Genomic DNA, 20,007 nt, shown 5'->3' with positions numbered 1-20,007 from the left:
GGTGTGCTGGGGAGGCTGTCAGGCAATGGTGAGGGCAGGTGCTCTGGTGGGGGCGGGGGGGGAGAAATGTTATCAAATGTCCCTCCTGACTGGGCTGGCAGGGGTGCACATTGGGGTCCCTCTGTATTACCTTGCTTTGCAGTACAGAGCGAGAGACAGGAAACTTTGTGAGTTTTTCAGCTAATAAAAACTTTTTTCAGCTAATAAAAACAGTTTGTCAGTTGCTAATAAATGGGACAGGTGTTGGTATTATGTGAAGTCTTATTCTCATTCCTCTAACTTACCTATTTTACAGTTTGATATAGAGAAGTCTTGAGCATCTGGGATGCCTTTTAGTGCTCAGCTCTTCTGGAAATCTGATGCATTATTTTTTTTTCAGGATGAATTGCTTTAAAACAAGTTGATACTTGTACTTGCAGTGATATTTTCAATGAAAAAAATGCAATAGCAGGATAAAATGTTACTTTAAAATTCTCCCAGTTGTCCTCACAACCCGATATTCTCCAGTTTATTTTGTTAAAAATATTATGTTGGAGTAATCTAATCAAATTGATCAGAAAACAGTGGAAAAGTCTTCACTGCCCTGCTGCCCTATGGTTCATTACAGAAAAAAAGTGTAGGCTATCATTCTGTAAATCAGGGATTAATTTATGAAAATAGCTATGGCTTTCCTGGTTTCATTGATGTTACTCATACCAACTGAATAAGTACATGAGTTTCTGCAGGGTTAGTACTCCGTTGCTGTCGCTAATAGGAAAGCATTTACTATCTCATTTAGACTGGATCTGGCAGTCACAACTGCAGTGAAAACAGCAGGCTTGAGTTTGATGCTTGCTGGGGGTATTTTTAAACCAAAACTGATTTTAAATAGCTGAAAAGAAAACCTGCTATTAGAAATGTAGAGAGAGCATTTTCTGTAAAATGTTGCTGTTTTTCTTTGTAGTCGCTTGATGGCGTTGAAAAGAATGGGAATTGTCAAAGACTACGAGGTAGGATTCTGTCTGCATTAAAACATTTTTTTCCCTGTGAGGACTGCTTTTGATGTACTGATCTGTATTTTATTTCTTTCTACAGAAAATCCGAACCTTTACAGTTGCAGTCGTAGGTGTAGGTGGAGTTGGCAGTGTGACTGCTGAAATGTTGACAAGGTGTGGCATTGGTAAGGTAATGAGAGTTTTCTTCTTGTACATCTTTATAGTAAATGGACCAGGCTTCTTCATAAAGTTAGATCCGATTTCACCCAGTTGATTTTGCCCAAGTAAAAAAGTACTATGAAGAAAGCCCTCAAGAACTTGTGTAAACATCACAAATGAAGAGTCTATATTTTTCTCATGCTAGTAAAATTGATTTGCTGAGGGCTTAATCCTGTATCATGTGGATGATTTTTGTTTGGATGCTTGTCTTCTCCATGCTCTTCTATGAGCCCATCTATCTAACCTTCATAGTGGAATATTGCAGAAGGTAAACAAAATGTAGAAAATGGTGGGAGTAACTTGCATAATAGATTAAGTCTCATCAGAACAAGTTGATATTAATGAAATTGAAATGTGATAGATTTCAATTTGTGGTACTTTTATCACAAACATTAGTTTGTCATGTGGCAGACTTAGAGCTAATAATTTAGCAGCAGTTAAAAATAATTTGATGTGTGTATAGATAATAAGAACCCCCAGAGTTAATAGAACAGGGTTTTTCTTTAAAGGAGGAACTTGGGGAATGGCTTAGATGTTTGTATTTCCAGGCAAAGCCTGACCATTTACTCCTGGAACTTTTAAATTTCCTTAATAAGGAAGTGATGCAGTTTTTCACTGCAAATTTTATTTCCCCTTCCTCTGAAGCAGCACTTCCTGAAGACCAACATCTTGGGCACAGAAAAGGACAATGGACAGTTGATTCAGAGTTTCTAATAATCGACATGTCCATTTATTATGTAGGTATTTTAAGTGAATTGTTTTTGAAGAACTACATGCCAAGACAAGTGAAAGAAATTGCACGTTTCTAGTTAATGCCATAACAGCGAGTAGGAATGTGATAACAGAGTCGATAGTGTGCATGTAGATAATCTGTTGAATCTTCTTAGTTTGGCTCAAACGAACAGATTGCTTTTTATGAAGAGTGGTTTTTGTGACTGAACAAATGAGTTCCTGGAGAATGGGAGTTAGAATTCAATTATTCATAGATTTACAATGTTGGTAAATTTTGTACGTGAACTGAAAGGGACAGTAGGGGTGTTTGGCTGGGAGGTTTTGTTGTTGGTGAATGAGTTTTGTTGTTTAAAATGCCTTGCCATAGTGCTTTGGTTGCAGAGTCTTTGAAGATTCACATATGTTAATACAATCTTTCTTATAGCTGCTTCTGTTTGATTATGACAAAGTGGAATTGGCAAACATGAACAGACTCTTCTTCCAACCCCATCAAGCTGGATTAAGTAAAGTGCAAGCAGCAGAGCATACATTGAGGTATAACTTTGAGAAGTGGGTATCAGCAACCCAGGTTGCTGCTCCAGGAAACATTTTTAATCACTTGCAAAGTAGCATGATCTAATTTGGAAATTTGAGTATAAAATAGTTGTGGGAATGATTGATACTTTAAGGATGTTTTCCTACTGGCCAAAACCTTAATGTAAGTCTACTTTTTAAGTATAGCTAATTTTGCTCAGAAGTTTGGTATAAACTCCACCACTTTGATCTGTTGCGATACATATTTTTTTATTTTATTTTCTTATCTAATCTGTGAATTTTCGACAAATATGGGTGTATTCTAGACTTCAGACTGGAAGCTTAACACTGTAGCAACACTTGTGAAGTTAGGGGGTAGAATGCAAATTATCGTTGTATTTATTAACATTGGCTCATATTATTTCCTCCATAAGGAATATTAATCCTGATGTTCAATTTGAAGTGCATAACTACAACATCACAACACTGGACAACTTTGAACATTTCATGGATAGAATAAGGTAAAATCTCTCACCTTCTGTTGGTGTGTGGCTCTAAATACAGCCTCACATTTTTATTGTTGGGTTGTGGTTTGTTTTTTTTTTTCAATTTAATTACTTCCAATTGAAAACCAGTGGGAAATATGTATATATGAAGACATTCCTGCCTAGACCTTTTCTCTAGAGTTGGTATTTATTTCTACTGTTACATAGTTATATTTTATATTAGTGCATCACTAGGTTTCCAACCAAAGCTGCAGGTCTTACAGGCTTTTCCCATTATAGAAAACAGATCAGATCATATTTTGACTGCTCTGGAGTAGTTTCAGGTATGCTTTATAGAATGAAAAAAGAAAATAGTTGTTAGCAGATCTCACAGAGAAGTTCTGAAATAACTTTTCCCATTTGCATTTATGTTGTACAAAGATACAATTATCCAATACTTTGTACTGTGAGTGTATATTATAGAAAACTTTTAATCTAGAATGCCTTTGTATTTAAATCCCAGCTCCAGCATGCTGTGGTTTCTACTGCTGATCTAAGATGCTAGTTGTATCATGTTCTGCATTTGCACAAGTTTTGTTAGAAATACACTTCCTGTGTGCTTCTGTACTCTAAAGCGCTGTGTTGATTGCCATGTTGGTATTTTGTTCTGCCAGCAATTTCATGCTGACTTCTGATACTTGTTTCAGTAACGGTGCACTAGAGGAAGGGAAGCCTGTCGACCTTGTTCTAAGCTGCGTGGACAACTTTGAAGCACGCATGGCAATTAACACGGTAAGGCCATTGAAGGTATGAGCTTGTGGAAGTCTGGACTAGAGAAGAGACAGATACTTACCAAGAATCTTCTAAGAAATTTTCTCCTTCATTTAAAGAAAGAGAATCTGAGCTTTTATGCAGTTCTTATAAAATACAATTTATGTGTATAAATATAACTGTAGACTTTTAAGTTACTAAGCAGGTAATGGTTAGTAAAAGAGTTAAGTGTCCTGAGCCTTCTCTGTCTTTCCAAATTATCCTGTTTATATAAAGGTATTATCAAAGCCTGGTATGTTAAATCTTGCAAACTTTCTAAAGACTATGTATAGCTATTGTATACTTCATATGACTCTTTGTATACTAAAAATGTCTTAAGGCTGCGTACCTAATCAAACTGTTTTTCTTTATGGTGGCAGCCAATGTAGGGCATATGCCAAATGCATGTTTTCTGTTATCCTTGAGGTAACTTGATCCATAAATTGCATGCACTGACGGTACACAGATACACTGCCTATGATCTATGCCTCCAATAGTAGTTTGTGCAGTTAGATTCTGTAGTGTGCTAGTAACTGGGTTCACTTATGCTGTGTATGTTCAAAAGTCTCAGGACAGCACAAAGGGCTGTCGTCACGAGGACGACTTTAATTTGTCATTTGATAAACAATTTCTATTCTACCTTTTCACATTCCATTCTCTGATCATAGTGTTTTGTCTCAAAGCAGGAAGATCAATGTGTTTAATCACTCTCAATTTACATGTGTTGGTTTTGTTTTTTTTTCTTTTCACTGAAGTCCTGTAGTGTTGATGTGTGTGTTTCTGTGTTTATAAGGCCTGCAATGAACTTGGACAAATCTGGATGGAATCTGGAGTGAGTGAAAATGCCGTGTCAGGACATATACAGCTGATCATACCTGGTGAATCTGCTTGTTTCGCGGTATGCAGTGCTCTGCTGAATTGCTCGTTTGTCTTTTAAAGCAGGACTGGGAGTATGAAGATTAACTGGCTAGTGAATGTGATCCTGGCACAGCTGATAGAGGGGCTATTTTAAAATTTTGTGTGATCTCTGGGGTTTTTTTCATACTTGTTTTAAACTGACTTTATTTCCCCTCAGTGTGCTCCTCCACTTGTAGTTGCTGCAAATATTGATGAGAAAACATTAAAACGAGAAGGAGTTTGTGCAGCTAGTCTTCCTACAACCATGGGTGTTGTGGCAGGAATTCTTGTGCAAAATGTTTTGAAGTAAGTGACTGAGTTATTTTTATTCAATGTACAGCACCATAAGAAAAAGAAACATGAAGGAACATTTCATAATGATGGACCTAGTTCTTTTTACTTGTTTGTGGCCTATTTCCTAAAGGTATTGACACCATTGGACAGGGCTGAAATACACACTGGTTGAATCACTGGTGTGTTTACTTTGGAGTTTTTAATAGAACTTTTCAGGGACAAGGAAAAGTCTTCAGAGTTTTCCTGAGAATTTCTCTTACTACACACACACACATTTTTTTTTTTTCTCCAAAATCACTAAATTACACACAAAAACACTACAGTGCTAACTTGTCCTTGAAATTTTTTACATGGACAAAGAAGAATTAATTTCTCTTGCAGTGTCTGTATTCTAAAAACCTGAAATTAATTAAAAATAGTTATATAGCATGTGAAATATTTTAATATTTTCCAAAAGTACTGTTATATGACTCCATCTGCTAAAAGAGCTGCATGTATCAGCAAGGAACATTTTTTAACAACTGTGTATTTGGTTTCAAAATGATGCACCATCTTTTACAAGCATATTTGATTACAGGATCGTATTTAGCCTATTTTTGGCCTTGGCTTGGTTTGTTCAGTCATCTAAAAATTTCTAGTTACAAAGAATAAAAATACTGCTTGCAAGTGTGCCTCTAAACTACTGTCATTTTCAACACAGAGGTACTACATAAAATTGCATAGCAACAGGTGTTTTTCTTTAATAACGAATGCAAACATTGCAGCTTAATTTAAATCTTTCTTTTCATTGCTAATATGACCCTCCAGTAAAGATGATTAAACTGGTTCTGATTAGCTGTTGAAAACTCTCCCTTCGCAATACAGAGCACCTGAGTGTTTCAAGCAATGGATTTAGGGCACGGGAGAAAACTGCTTACATTTAAACATTTTTTTGTCCAAGACTGTAGCTGACTTGTTCTCACACATTTGTATCACAAGAGGACCAGATTCTATGTTGATGCAGTTATCCTGTTGTCAGGTGACTACAGCTTATTTTAAGACAATTACAGTAATTTTTTACAAATTCACTAGTGTGAAAGTGAATTCTAAAAGTTCTTGAGGAAAATAATATTCCTTGAGAAACAATTTTTACGTTTGCACCTGTATATAAAAGCCTGTTTTCTCTGTTTTTCTAGGTATCTGTTAAATTTTGGTACTGTGAGTTACTATCTTGGTTACAATGCGATGCAAGATTTCTTTCCAACTATGGCTATGAAGCCAAACCCACAATGTAGTGACCAAAATTGCAGAAGACAGCAGGAAAATTATAAGGTAAAAAATTTTGAGTTTTGAGGTTTTTTCTTTCTTCAAGCCTTAAGAATAAAGCAAGCTACAGATCTCTAGTAAAATAAAGCTTTCATTGCTACTCCAGTTTTCAAGAGCCTTGTCTTCAGATGGTTGCACGCATTTCAAAAATACGGTAGGAGTCTTAAAGCCCTTAAAGCAAAGGGCAGACAGAATGCCTTGCATGCAGTTAGATTTATTTTTTTTTTTCAGTAATTGCTCAGCCTTTCTCACAGTCATATATTTTTGAGTGTTAATGGATTTAGGTTTTTTTTTAACTTGCACGTAGTCTGCCTTTTTATGCCTAACCAAGTTCTAAATGGTGACTGCGTATCTTAAATATTAAAAAAGTGTGAATATTAGATTTTATCTTCTTTGCTGTTCTTGAAAATTGGACTATTACATTTTTATTATTATTTTTTGTGTGTTTTTCCTTCAGAAAAAAGAAGCTGCACGACCAAACCAAGAAGTAATTGAACAGGAAGAAGAAATAGTGCATGAAGACAATGAATGGGGTAAGTAATCAACCAGAGACAAAATGATGTTCCCAGTACCAAGCTTCAATTAAATTATTTGTTTTTAGGTCAACACACTGTAGGATTCATGGGACTTCTCATGGTTCCTACTTTCTGTACCTCGTACTGTATGATTACTGCTGTCTTTTCACAGGTTTTGACAGTAATGCTAACACAACTTGATAATGGTGTTCTAGTATAACAAGCAGGCTTTATGCACTAAATTGAACAGTGTTTGTATAAAATACTTTCTTAGAAGATGGTCTGAAGATATGAAAGATGTGAGATTTATTCGTTGTGTGTTCCTTTTGAATACGTAGCTAAAGAGCATTTGTTATTTCCATAATTGCTTTGCTAACGCATCCCCATAGATCTTTTTATTCCCCTGAGGGCTTTAAATTAGAAAGAATTGTCTTAAGAAATGGTAAGCACATTTTATGTAAACATTTCAAGAATGGATATATACATTCTGTTGATTACATAATATAGAAAATAAGATTATCTTACCATTGGTGTCTTCGCAGTAACATTTAAGCTGTTAGAACAGGAAGACCTATAGGAGAGGTGCCATTCTCATCCATAAATTCTATGTATGGAACCACTTCATATATTGTAAAGGGAAAATATTTTGCATTGATAATGAGAATGAAGTAATTGAAATCAAAGGTCTTTATGCTTTTAAATTTTTTCTGTTTTAGAAAAGTAGCTGCAGTTTTCATTGTGCTATGATAACACCATGATTAAAGAACTTCTTTAACTTCTAATGGAGTTCTCAATTCCTTTTAATGCAAAGGCATCGAGTTAGTATCTGAAATTTCAGAAGATGAGCTGCAGGCTGCATCTGGCCCAGTACCTGAGCTTCCTGAGGGAATTACTGTAGCATATACTATCCCAAACAAGGTAATACATTTATTCTTTATGAATACACTTATTTTTAAAATACATTGTATAGATTAAATTTATAATATGAGCCAATTTGGTTACCCTTTAAACCTAAAATAAAATTCCATCTTGAACAATACCAGTAAAATTGTATTTTGTACATCTGAATGCTGTCTTCTATGGTCCAGTTCTGTGTTTCTCTGCAATATATTTCTTTTAAGTATGGATGTTAGTGTGAATGTCATTTTGACTGATAGGAATGAATGTATTTGGAGGGCAAAGGAGGGACATCAGATGCGAATTTCTCAGTTGGTATTTTGGTGACTAATACTTTAACCATGTTTATCTTGTAAAAGCTGTATGTAGTCATATACCTCATGAACAGAATCTCTCACTCCCAGTCAGAACAAACTTTACAATTTAAGCTTATAATCACTTAGGCCCAATTTCGCAATTGACTGCTTGTTTCGAGGAAGATGGTGTGGTGTAATGACAATAAGTCTTATTTGTGTGGTGTTTTTTTGTTTGCTGTTTTTGTTGCTAACCTTTTTTTCCTGTTCCTAATAGGAAGAGAATCTGGTAACTGAGGAAACAGTAGCAGATTCTGAAGAAAGCCTAGAAGAACTCATGGCCAAAATGAGAAATATGTAGCAAAACAAATATCAAGTACAACCTTTGGGAGTTTGGATTGACACTGGATTTTGAGAAGACCAGAGTCTTTTCCCCTCCTCCTCCACTGAAACTTATCTTTACATTTCTGATGAAATGGAACTGTTACAGGGGCAAGAAGGAAACAGCCTTAGGTTGTTTATATTCTGTTGTCTACTCACATCTTTAACATATGGCATTGTGCTACTGTAAAATATTGCTCATCATTGCTAGTGTCCAGATATTCAGAGGTAAATAAAAGGAAATGGATAAAGTAACAAAAGCAGGCATAGCACATTATGTGCAATATTATGTGATGAGAACAGTACATAGTATAGGACATGTGAAAGATGAGATTGGCTGGAGCAGATTGAATAGGTCAAGGGCAGATGATTGTGCCCTTGATTTTCCAGGCACTTGTATTCATTGTTGTTCAGTGGTTTCTGTAAATTCTTGGCATGGATCGTGCTGTGGTTACTTTTTCCTGAGTAAACAGAACATTTCAGCCTCTTTATCCTCCTTACATATCTATGGGATGGAATTTTTTTAACTTCCCTGGTTTTATTAATGCTTTACTATTGCTTGTTCTTAAATAGCTGCCTATATGTTTTGGATGTGATAATGCTTTAAGTATGCTGCAACAAGGCCAAGTCTCTTGGTAGTAGATAATTATACTAAGAGACTGGGCATTAGCATGTCAGTTTCAGCTGGCAGATGCTTTTCATGACAAAATCTTTAAGAATTACCAGCAATGCTGGAAAGATCAGGAGATTTATCTATATCTTTGAAAATCTATTATATTTTTGTTGGTTATTAAAAGTTTAGCTGTAATTCTGACCCACCCTCATCATCCAGGCTATATTAAGGAATATAAGTAATCTGAGTTCACATAAAAAAAGCTTATAAAATTAAATGTTCTAAATTTTGTTTACTGTTGCAATTATCTTCAGGGGGGTAGCTGAGCTATTGTATTTGTCTTGTAAATAATGTTAGTACATTCATATTACCTTTAAGACATGATAATTTACACTGACTTGTAAATGTACACATGCTGTAGTGTCAGTACCCTGCAAAACTGGAAGTATCAATTTTAAATATTTTAACTACTCTGGGTGTCTGATCCAGAACCTGATCATTATTTACATTTGGCTTAGAAGAATGTAAATGTCAACCTGCGCAGTATAACACAAGTATTTCTGACTTGGGCTGTTCAAAAAACCTTTCCACAGCACGATACAGCCAACACAGAATGAGCCAGTAATGGTAGCAGCAGCATCCAACCAACATGTAAAAAAAGAAAGAAATATTGTGGAGGTGCTTCTGTTTCTTAGGGCAGCTGAATGAATACTTAGTTTAAAAATGTTTGATTTACAAAATTCAAAGTCTGTTTCTTCCACAGCTGACACTAGATTATATTATCTACATAAAAATAAACTCCAAAGCTAGTGAGGGAGGATTTGGGTGGGTTTTGTGTGTAGCATATTATACTGTAAAATGGAAGATGATTTATTTTTTCACAGAATCACAGAATGTTAGGGACTGGAAGGGACCTTGAAAGATCATCTAGACCAATCCCCCTGCTGGAGCAGGAACCTAAATGAGATCACACAGGAAGGCGTCCAGGCGGGTTTTGAATGACTCCAGAGACGGAGACTCCACAACCTCCCTGGGCAGCCTGTTCCAGTGCTCCATCACCCTCACTGTAAAGAAGTTTCTTCTCGTGTGTAAGCAGAACCTCCTGTGTTCCAGCTACACCCATTGCCCCTTGTCCTACCATTGGGCATCACTGAGAAGAGCCTGGCTCCATCCTCCTGACATTCGCCGTTTACATATTTATAAACATTAATGAGGTCTCCCCTCAGTCTCCTCTTCTCCAAGCTAATGAGACCCAGCTCCCTCAGCCTTTCCTCATAAGGGAGATGCTCCACTCCCTTCATCATCTTGGTGGCTCTGTGCTGGACTCTCTCCAGCAGTTCCCTGTCCTTCTTGAACTGTGGGGCCCAGAACTGGACACAATATTCCAGATGTGGCCTCATCAGGGCAGAGTAGAGGGGGAGGAGAACCTCTCTCGACCTACTAACCACACCCCTTCTAATGCACCCCAGGATGCCGTTGGCCTGGCCACGAGGGCACAGTGCTGGCTCATGGTCATCCTGCTGTCCACCAGGACTCCCAGATCCCTTTCCCCTACACTGCTCTCTAATAGATCATTCCCCAACCTATACTGGAGCCTGGGGTATGGAGTTCAGATTTGGAAAAAGCAGATTTGGGAAAGGAACTGCAAAGAGGGAAAGGAAGTAGAACAATGAGACCATTAAAAAGTACATACTTGAATCTGCATCACGAATCTACGCTAGCTTGATCCAAGTGTCAATCTAAGTGTTACTTACATTTCTTTGTGACTCTACCTTTCTGTTGGGAACAGTGGAGCCCACACCTGGCTCTGGAGATCCTGAGGCAAACAGTTGACTCACTTCTGCAGCAGCTCCATTAATCTTGGCTCTTAACTATTTGGCTGATATGGCTGCTATCACATGATTGACAGCTTTACAAGAGGCAACTGTTTCCCATTTTACTTCATCTACAGTTTTATGAGCAAGTCAATAGACTTTTTTGTATGTCCAGTGGCAGAGTACGCAAAATGGTTCTCCTGTGACTTTCAACTTATATATACAAGAAGAATTTGAAATAATTAGAAAATACTTGGAGAAGAGTCTTATGTGCCAATGGTTAAAATTATTTAAAAGTAAACAGCATCAAAAAAGCAGCCTTAGGGATCTTTTTTTAATTAAAAAGACATTTACAAGAATAATCTACTCTGACTATAAAACATAATGGAAAATGTACGAACTAACAAATTAAAGCATATTGCAATGGTTTAGTGCAGCTTTGTTTATTTGGCAGTCTTATAAAAGAAGCTTCCAGTTATTACAGTGTATCAAGAATGTTACTGAGATGTTGATACTCTGACTGTATGATTAAATCCCCACTGAAACTGCTGACACTGTGGTTTGAGGTGTTCTACACAGAAGTATTATTTGGCATGATGCACCAGAAATACAAATTCCTTTTTTTTTTTTTTAACGTCCATGAGGTACAACTACAAACACCTGAACAACTGTCTTAAGAGCACTATGACTATATCTGCATAAGCTTATGGCCAACATGCAGCCTGCAAGACCCTCCACTATTACTCGTGATCCTGGTTTACCTTCTGTGGAAAGTTTTCTTTGGGTTGATAGGGTAAGCATGTTGTTTCCTCACAGTCTTTGCTAATGGACCATGGATGGTTGGGATCTGCTACTTTTTAGGGACTGATTTTTCTTCCAAAAGCAATCATGCAACCTATGAGTAAACTGGAGAGATCAAGGGAAGAACAGTAACAATTCAGAATTGAAAATCACTAAATCGGAAAAGCCTGATGTAACATTGAAGGTCTAGAAAGTAGCTTCTTATTTAAGCTAGTGACATTAAGGAAGAATATTTAGGAGAGCAAGATGTATCATTATACCTCTTAAAATCAGAACAGAGGTGACAAGCTAGACCAGACAACTGATAATTCCTAACACTGGCTTTAGAGGAGGGAATTACCAGGTCTGAGAAGAGCAGGCAACAGAAACAAATACAAGCTGGGAAGGTTGAGGTTTCCAGGATTGTGTGTTGGGGTTTTCCTGTTGTTTTTTGTTTGTTTGTTTTGTTGTGTTTGGTTTTTTTTCTCCTTTCGCTCCTCTCCTTACTCTATAGCAATCCTGCAAAGAAGCTTTCTAATTTTCAAAACTTTTCAGGGTGGCTGGAATATCGTAGAAAAACTCTTGCTTTCATTAAAAAAACATTTTCTGAAGTAAGAGGAAAATACCCAGAGAGCTACTATAAAATGTGTCAACTCTTGTTGCTGTATTGTAATACCTTCAAGAGCCCTTTTTGATTTTTTTTTTCAACTAAATATTAAAAATAGAGTTACATATTTGTTCTATCATCAGTTTTATATACTGTTCTTTTTGCCAAGTTACAGCCTTACCAAAATACTGAATGTCTTCCAACCAGAACAAGGGCTAAAATGGAATTACACTTAATTCTAAAAGGGAAAAAATGCTATGGAAGGAAATTACCCCTTTGAGGTAAAGGCCAGTTGCATTTTTCAAACTGGATCAAATAAATCTAAAGATTTATCAGTTACCTCTGAAACATTACAGTGAGGTTTCAATTAGTTTTTCCCTTTCATTCAAATTAAAAAAAAAAAGTCTTTTTTTAGTATGCATTTAAATTGATTCATGGATTTATGCACCAAATGAGAACAGACTTTAAATTGGTTCTTCCAGATGACTAGGGTATTAAGAAACACAACAGTCAGGTAGATTTGATTAGCATCTCTTTATCTGATGGCAAACTATTTTGCATCACTAGGTTTTTCCAGCTAATACAAACATTCTTGTATTTTAAGGGATTCAAGGAGATTGAATTGTGAAAGCACCACTAAAGGGTTAGCAACAGGGAATCAGATCATAATCATCTTTGTTCTGATTCCCCACTGGAAGTATTTTTACTGAACACAGTTGAATCTGACAACAGCTTTAACTGTAGGTGATGATATATTTAGATACATCAGCTTCCCAAGGAAAGCAATTATTTTTGCACAAGTCCCTTGAATCTAAGTTTGCTGAAATCACCCTGCAGGTAAACCTTTGGGTGGAAGAGTATTTTGACTATTTCAAAATTATTGTCTCTTTAGAAACAACTTTAAAAGCTTCTGAAAAGCCAGAAAGGATTGATGAAACAAAAATACATAAATCATCTAAGCCAGACTATTACAACACAGAAATAAGAATTACCCCATAGAGTATATACAATTGGTTCAACTTGTGATCCTGGCCCTTAGGCTAAGAGGTAGCAAATCCACTTTTTTTTTTTTTGTATTAGCTATAACTTGAGCTATTAACTAATATGCATATCTATATGCAATGAAAGAAGCTTGCCTCGTCCATACAGTCTGCAGAGTTAACATGGAAGGATTTTAAGCTTAAACATTTGTTTCCCTGTCATTCATGAAGACAGGCGTCGGTCCCAAAATAGTACATTATCCTAGAAAAAACAGATTTTCTTAATAATTTTATGTCCATTTAAAAATAGGAATAGAGACTGCCTTTTATTTGAGCAGGTTTATGTCACCTTTGTCCATGTTCCAGGAAAATGTTTGGTGATAATGTGCTTTTTAAGCCGAATGTATCTCCACTCGATGAGTGTCGAGAAGTTGCTTTTCCACCAATCAACAAAGTCTCTGCTTCTTTTATTTCCATAGCTCTCTTGTAAAGTTCAGCTGCCTTCTCAAAGTCTCCCCCTTCATAGCTTTGGAGAAGAGTAAAACAATGTTGAAACAAGCAAATAAAACAAGTCTCTCAATTAATGTAAATTGAAATGCACACCATGCTATCAAAGTGTACTTACAGCTCTCTACTTTCCTCATAAGTATACAAGTCCAGGATGTTTTGTTTCATCCAGTAATTTTAATAGTAATTTGCTTTTATAGGGCTAAAACTTATAATCTTACCTTAGCACAGCCAAGTTTTTCAGAGTTTCCCCCACACGAGGATGCATGTGACCAAAGCTGTCTTCATAAATCTTTAATGCACGTTCATAAAGAGGTAAAGCTTCAATCTGCTTTTTCTTTGGATAGTAGAAAGTTGTTTGTTACAGACATATATTACATATGCTATTATTTTTTTCCAACACAGTATCAACATATCCTAGATACAAAATCATGCATATTTAACCAGAAAAGTGGTTTGAGTTCTCAATACCGTTGACAGATGAGGATGGTAATTGAGATTGTCAGAGCAACTGGCTCGCACTTGAAAATGCAACTCCCACTGATTTTATAATTGTTAGGGCCTGGGCTTCCTAGGCAGTTTTGAAAATCTCAGTCCTGAAAGTTTTGAGTTACCAAATGCTCTTTAATTTTACCCTCTTTAACTCTGATCCCTGTTTAGAATCAGATATGCAGATTGCAGAAATACAGAAACCAAGAAAACAATCTGCAGCTCACTCCCACTGATGCTAAGGAAGGAATTCAGCAAGTTGACAGCATCTCCTTTGAATCCCACATTAGTTGTAGACTAGAAAGTCCACAGCCTTCTCAGATTTTTAGTTACAGAGTTGCATTTGATCAAGGTGGGTGCTCCAGTCACAGACATGAATTTCAAAGGATTGTGTTTCCCTCTGAGTCAGTGGTGGAGCTGTGTTCCACCACACTGTGATAACCTGGGTATCACTGATAATGCTGTACTCCAAGCTCTAGTCTTATAAAGCACATGGGCATTTTGAATTATCTAAAGAGCGTTAGCCTGAGTGTCCTTGTGAAATACCAGTCACAGCAATTATCTGCTCCCTGCATACATTTTCCTTGCCAAATATCCTTTCAATTTTTAAAATGGACCCTAAGAATTTGCAAGTCTTATAAGGAATTTCCCTTTTAAATCTGATCAAGTTTCTTTGGTATCATTTAGGTAAAAATCATAAAAAAGTCTAAGACCGGAATAATAAACATGTAAGACATGAAAAACTTACCATCTGACAATAAAGGACAGCCAGATTCACCAAAGCAGTTGCTACGCTAGGGTGTTTTGGGCCAAATGACTTCTGTCGAATTTCAACCGCTAGTTCGTACAGAGGAACAGCCTTGTCAAGTTTCCCCTAGAAATAACAGGGAAAAAACTCTTCTCTTGTGTCAAAATGGTAACAGGAAAATCTGTTTTAAATAGAGAGCCCTGGAAAAGATGTAGCTGTTTCCAGAATAGGTGTTTACCTTTGGTTAATTCATAGTCATATTCTGCACAGACTGTTTATAATGAATATTTATCAAGACTTAATTTTCTAAAATACTGAGCATATTCAACTCCCAATTAATGCAATTCTCAGCTATGTCTATGTCTTTCCTTTTTAATTTACTTTTTTCCCCACAAATGTCTCATTGAGAAGGCTGTTAAAAACAATTTTCACTTGTACTTTTATCCAAATATTTTTCTCTATTTGTATTTCCTTCTCCTGCCATAAATGAGTAAAGAGCTTATTTTTTGTCCTAAAGGACCTAAATTTTACAGGTGATATGGGATCAGGAATGTAGCTGCCTTAACTTTTGAGCAGTTTGCTGCTTCCTGAAGTGGTGTTCGCACCATCTTCTTTGGAACAGCCACAGGGTCCAATGCCATTTCAAGTACCTGTTGCTTCCCATCCACCATACTGAGACTTTGGCTTCTTGACTTTGGTTTCTCTAAAATACCTCTCTCATATTCCAATTAGTTTTACTATAGATTATTTTTTCCAGTAAATCTGTTTTCCTCCAAACTTGAATTTGGTCACACATTAATTGGATATACTGCAGAAGTATATTTAGGCTTTTGTTATCAGAATATCAATTCTCATATTTAATAGCAATTAGAAATTAAATACTGCAAACTTCTGCTGTATAATGGTTCACTGTAATTGCAAAATTCAAATAAAATTTTTTCCTTACTTTTTTCAAAACATTACCATGCTACAGTTTGAAGACAATCAGTAATTCATCTGGAATAAAAACTTATCTATAAATAATTGTCATTTTCTACATCTGATTCCTGTCCCTTCTCTTCCTCCGCTCTTCTTTGCTCTTCCCTGTCTCATAGTTCACCATGAATTTTAAATTATGCCCCTTCAAACTAGCACAGAGCTGTTTGATGCAAATACTGAGTGCTTCTGCAGTTTCTAGCAGCATCAAAATTAGAAGCTGAAGAGAGCAGAGAATACGTGACCCTAAACAATTTCATGCATATAACAGCAGGTAACAATTATTGAACAAAAACACAGGAGCATTTGAACCAGGAGATTCTCCTCAAGGACTCTTTTTGAAGAATGGTAAAATGTGAAAAAAATTAAAGAAAAAAAATTCTTGTCATCCTCTGAATCTGATCTTGGTTCAACAGCTGGAAACCTTACATCACTTTTACACTGATGATACTGAATGGTTAGAATTACTATCTTCAAACACAAGTGTTCCTAAAACGTTTTGAAATGATGAAACACAGAAGTTTATACTACTGTTAATGGTATTCCCTGTAGTGCATTTCACAGGGGGGTAACTCATCTTTCACTGAATCAAAATAAGCTGGAGGTAGCTCAGCCAGATAGTTTATTTGTAGAGTCCTATCTCCCTCATGAGCCTTCAAGTTACTCTCAATTTGACTGTAAAGTTCGAGGTCATTGTGTAAAAAGAACTACTCCTACACCCTAAACCTTGATTTTTTTCATTAAAATACATCTGACCAAACTCTTGTATCTGGATGTCATATAGCAGACAGCAGAGAACTCAAATACAGCTGTGAAGAGCTTCCCTCACTGCAGCCAAAACACTAGTCTTTAACCAAATCAGAAGTCCTTCATGGGGAATACGAAGCATGCAGGACACTGAAGAAATTATTAATAAATAACTTTTCTTTAAGCAAACTGTGTTCTGAAAAGGCTACTGGGCTTTTTGGAAACTGACTAATGCCCCTTGACTATATCTTTTATGCATGTGTGTAGAACACCAAGAGCTGACAAAATTCCCATGTCCCAGCTCCTTTTGGATTGAAGACTGTAACAACACAAGGCATTACAGTTAATTTAGGCGATGAGAAAAGGTAACAGGCTTGTGCTTACCATCTTTTTGTACAGCACTGCCAGGTGTTTCCCTGTATAAGCCAAGGAGGGATGATCTGGAGCCAGTGCTCTCCTCCTGATGTCTAAAGCTTTCTCATAGAGTTCCTCTGCCTTGTCATAGTGTTTCTTCTCATTGTACAAGGCTGCCAGGTTGTTCAAAGACTGCGCACAGTCTGGGTGGTCGGGTCCCAGGACTCTCTCTCTCATTTCCAAGGAGCGCTTCAGGAAAAGCTCTGCTGTCCTACAGAACACATTTATTCAACAATATTTTAAAGCTGGTAACTTCTGTACAGGCTGAAGTGGCTGTTTGAAACAGAACAAACTCAGCCTGGGAAACTGCAGATAGTGACATTAGTAACGGAATTCCCTCAGAACAAGCAAATGCCAGATTAGCAATTCATTTATACAGTGAGGTGCTTTACATCCCAAACAGTCCTGCCATGCATGCTAACCATAAGAATGGAGACAGAGAGCTAGTTAATATATTCCTGTGCAAACTTGGAGCCACCTTGTAAAGGACTGAAATGCCAGTCTAGCAGATCTCAGCAAACATTACACTACCACAACATCAGCTTTTTTCTTTAATTCAACCTAGAACTTCAGTTAGGCAAGTAATGCTTCCTTACTCAAAACATTCTACTGACTTACGGGCAACTCCTCATAGCAGTCATGTAGCCCCATGGATAAAGAAGTAGTGGAACGCGAGGTAGAGGTTCAGAACACACCACCCATTTTTCAAATAACTTTAAAAAATATAAAACATACAGCACAGCTTTCATACCAAAGGGGAAAAGACCGAATGGGTTTTATGTATGTCATGAGCTAGAATCTCATAGTAGAATCTGTCTGGAAGTGACAAAGTAGAAAAGACTGTGTGTAATGCCACCACCCAAGCGTTTCCCTATCAAAAGGGCATAATTTAAATCACTAGAGTAGCATACTACTATTCCATGGCAGATTTACAGCAGCTCCTCTATCACAAACCATGGGTGATCCCCATATAATACTGGCAGCATCCACTATAACTAGGCAGTTTGTCACCCTGACATACACACAAATTCTGTGTGATGCTATTCCCAAGAGGTCAGCTTAGTAAATTGGAAAAAAGCACATTGCATCAGAGAAAAAAAAAAAAAAGACCATTTATACACAGAACTGTAGGTTCAATTCTGGAGCTCTTAGACAAGTGTCAAAAGGTGTTCACTCTATGTAAAGGCTAGAGGATGATGTGTGATATAACATCTAACAGCTAATGAAGTGACATAACCTTCTGTCACTGATTTCATTCTAATGGCATCAAATGATCAAAAAATTCTTGGACTTGCTGGTTTAGAACAGAGATGCAATATCCATTAAAAATGACTTACAACTTCACTAGAACAAAGTTTACACTTTTGTTCACCTGTGAAATAGCAGAGATACAGTTACTCTAGAAGTAGGTTGTGTTGGACAGGAGCTACACACAAATAATGTGGAACCTAAAGTGATCTTGTATGAGATTAGACCAGTATCGCTCCTCTATAACCAGTTACTTCACCGTGACTTCATGAGGGTAAACTGATGGAAAAACCCACATTTCCATCAACTATTTAAAATCAATTTCCTCACTGTAAAGGTCCTGCATGTAACAGAGATTCTGTGTGTAGATCCTAAATTACGATATATTTCTGTAGTTATCCAACAACTACTGGCGACATAAACATCAGATATAGGAAGAACATAGAAATATTTCTAGAACTTCCTTTGTGCTTTTTCGCTGTGCACTTTTTCTTCTCTGAAATGATTCAGTTTGGTACAGTGGGATTTAAGGTGACTTCACAATTCCCTCACAATACACAGTTTTAGACTACTCTGTGGACTGAAGAAGCTGACCTGAAGAGTGGCAAACCATGCAATCAGAACTGTTCTCCACCTTTTACTCCCCTTAACACCCCTGCTTATCTTTATCTGCCTTTAGAATACCTTAGTGCTGCTCTGTCCTCTTTTGCCCTTAAAAAGGCCAGCGGAGTAACAGCTTGAGGATTACAAGCACAGTGAATATTTAACTCATTATTGCTTGTAATACTGGCTTTTTGAGTGTTTTTCATAGAAAAACAACAAACCTGCTTTTCAAGGAAGAACAGTACAAAGGAGGGTCACAAAATAATGAAGCTGATTACAGGCAGCATAAATTTTGGAAGAGAACTGGTAACTGCAACAAAGGCTAGTTAAATTTAACTGTGGAACATCACATGTGAAGGCAGGAAATGCACTGATTTAGTAAATACATGTCAACAGCATCAACTCTAGAAAATGAGAGCGAATTTCACAGTAACCAAAAACCAGTTGAATGAATCAGAGATGGCACCATAGTGAATATTTGATCATGTGTCTACATTTCACACTAGTTCTCAATGCTTTGATTCCATTTAGACCTATGGCAGGACTCAGTGGATGTGTCACAATTAATGCAACTTACTCAAGGTTATTCTGCAGGTAATAGAGGACTCCGAGCTCATTGAGTGTTCGCGCATTATCTGGCGTATCCTTGCCTAACGTGAGCTCTTCCAGTTGCAGGGCTCTTTGACGCAGGAGAGCAAAGCCACACTACAGCAAAGCACAAGGTAATGTAAGCCAATTACATCACACAATTACATTGTGTAAGCCAAATGTACCATTACTTTTAAACCGTACAACTGAAGACAGAAAATTAGACGACTCTTTGGTGCCAAAGGAGCACAATAAGTGCTGTTTGCACTTCAAGTTCTGTTTGCAAGCTAAATGGAACATTTCACCAAACATGTTTCTAGGAAATTTAAGTTACTGTGCTGTCATACAGCTCTGTTTCCCCTGTATCATACATGATAATTTGATTAAACTCTGCAGTTTAAATAACCAATTCAGAGCAAACTATTAGGTTACTAAGATCAAAACTTGCTGGAGCAAGTTCCTGTCAGAACCTGTGGCCCGTGGAGAGAGGAGCCCACGCCAGAGCAGGTCTGCTGGCAGGACTTGTGACCCCATGAGGTAGGCCATAATGGAGCAGGTGGATGCCCAAAGGAGACTGTG

At 37.0% G+C, this 20,007-nt stretch overlaps 2 protein-coding genes across 2 annotated transcripts; one reads left to right on the top strand and one right to left on the bottom strand.

Moving 5' to 3' along the window:
* The first annotated feature begins 947 nt into the window (after window positions 1–947).
* UBA5 (ubiquitin like modifier activating enzyme 5) lies at window positions 948–8,306 on the top strand. Its single transcript, XM_010171827.1, has 11 exons — window positions 948–989; window positions 1,075–1,164; window positions 2,350–2,459; window positions 2,873–2,959; window positions 3,631–3,715; window positions 4,527–4,631; window positions 4,809–4,936; window positions 6,100–6,235; window positions 6,687–6,762; window positions 7,556–7,662; window positions 8,212–8,306. The coding sequence occupies exons 1-11, from the start codon at window positions 951–953 to the stop codon at window positions 8,293–8,295; spliced, it is 1,047 nt and encodes a 348-aa protein (XP_010170129.1). The 5' UTR covers window positions 948–950; the 3' UTR covers window positions 8,296–8,306.
* A 4,824-nt stretch (window positions 8,307–13,130) lies between these two features.
* On the bottom strand, window positions 13,131–19,545 carry LOC104527967 (nephrocystin-3-like; the record flags this gene model as incomplete). The annotated part of the gene is made up of 5 exons (XM_010171828.1): window positions 13,131–13,635; window positions 13,838–13,953; window positions 14,854–14,979; window positions 16,960–17,200; window positions 19,418–19,545. Coding segments are annotated over 5 exons (792 nt in total), but the record flags the coding sequence as incomplete, so codon positions are not given.
* Window positions 19,546–20,007: the final 462 nt, after the last annotated feature.

The sequence above is a fragment of the Antrostomus carolinensis genome, unplaced genomic scaffold (genome assembly GCF_000700745.2).
Source record: "Antrostomus carolinensis isolate BGI_N321 unplaced genomic scaffold, ASM70074v2 scaffold29317, whole genome shotgun sequence".
NCBI lineage: Eukaryota > Metazoa > Chordata > Aves > Caprimulgiformes > Caprimulgidae > Antrostomus > Antrostomus carolinensis.
Note: the sequence above shows the minus strand (reverse complement) of the source record. Positions and strands in the feature narration are given on the sequence as shown.

Excerpts from the sequence above, each read along its gene's own strand:
- UBA5 (XM_010171827.1), top strand. The coding sequence starts at position 951 with ATGGCGTTGAAAAGAATGGGAATTGTCAAAGACTACGAG. Across the intron at positions 4,632-4,808 it reads GTGAATCTGCTTGTTTCGCG|TGTGCTCCTCCACTTGTAGT; the intron begins GTATGCAGTGCT and ends ATTTCCCCTCAG. Across the intron at positions 6,236-6,686 it reads GACAGCAGGAAAATTATAAG|AAAAAAGAAGCTGCACGACC; the intron begins GTAAAAAATTTT and ends TTTTTCCTTCAG.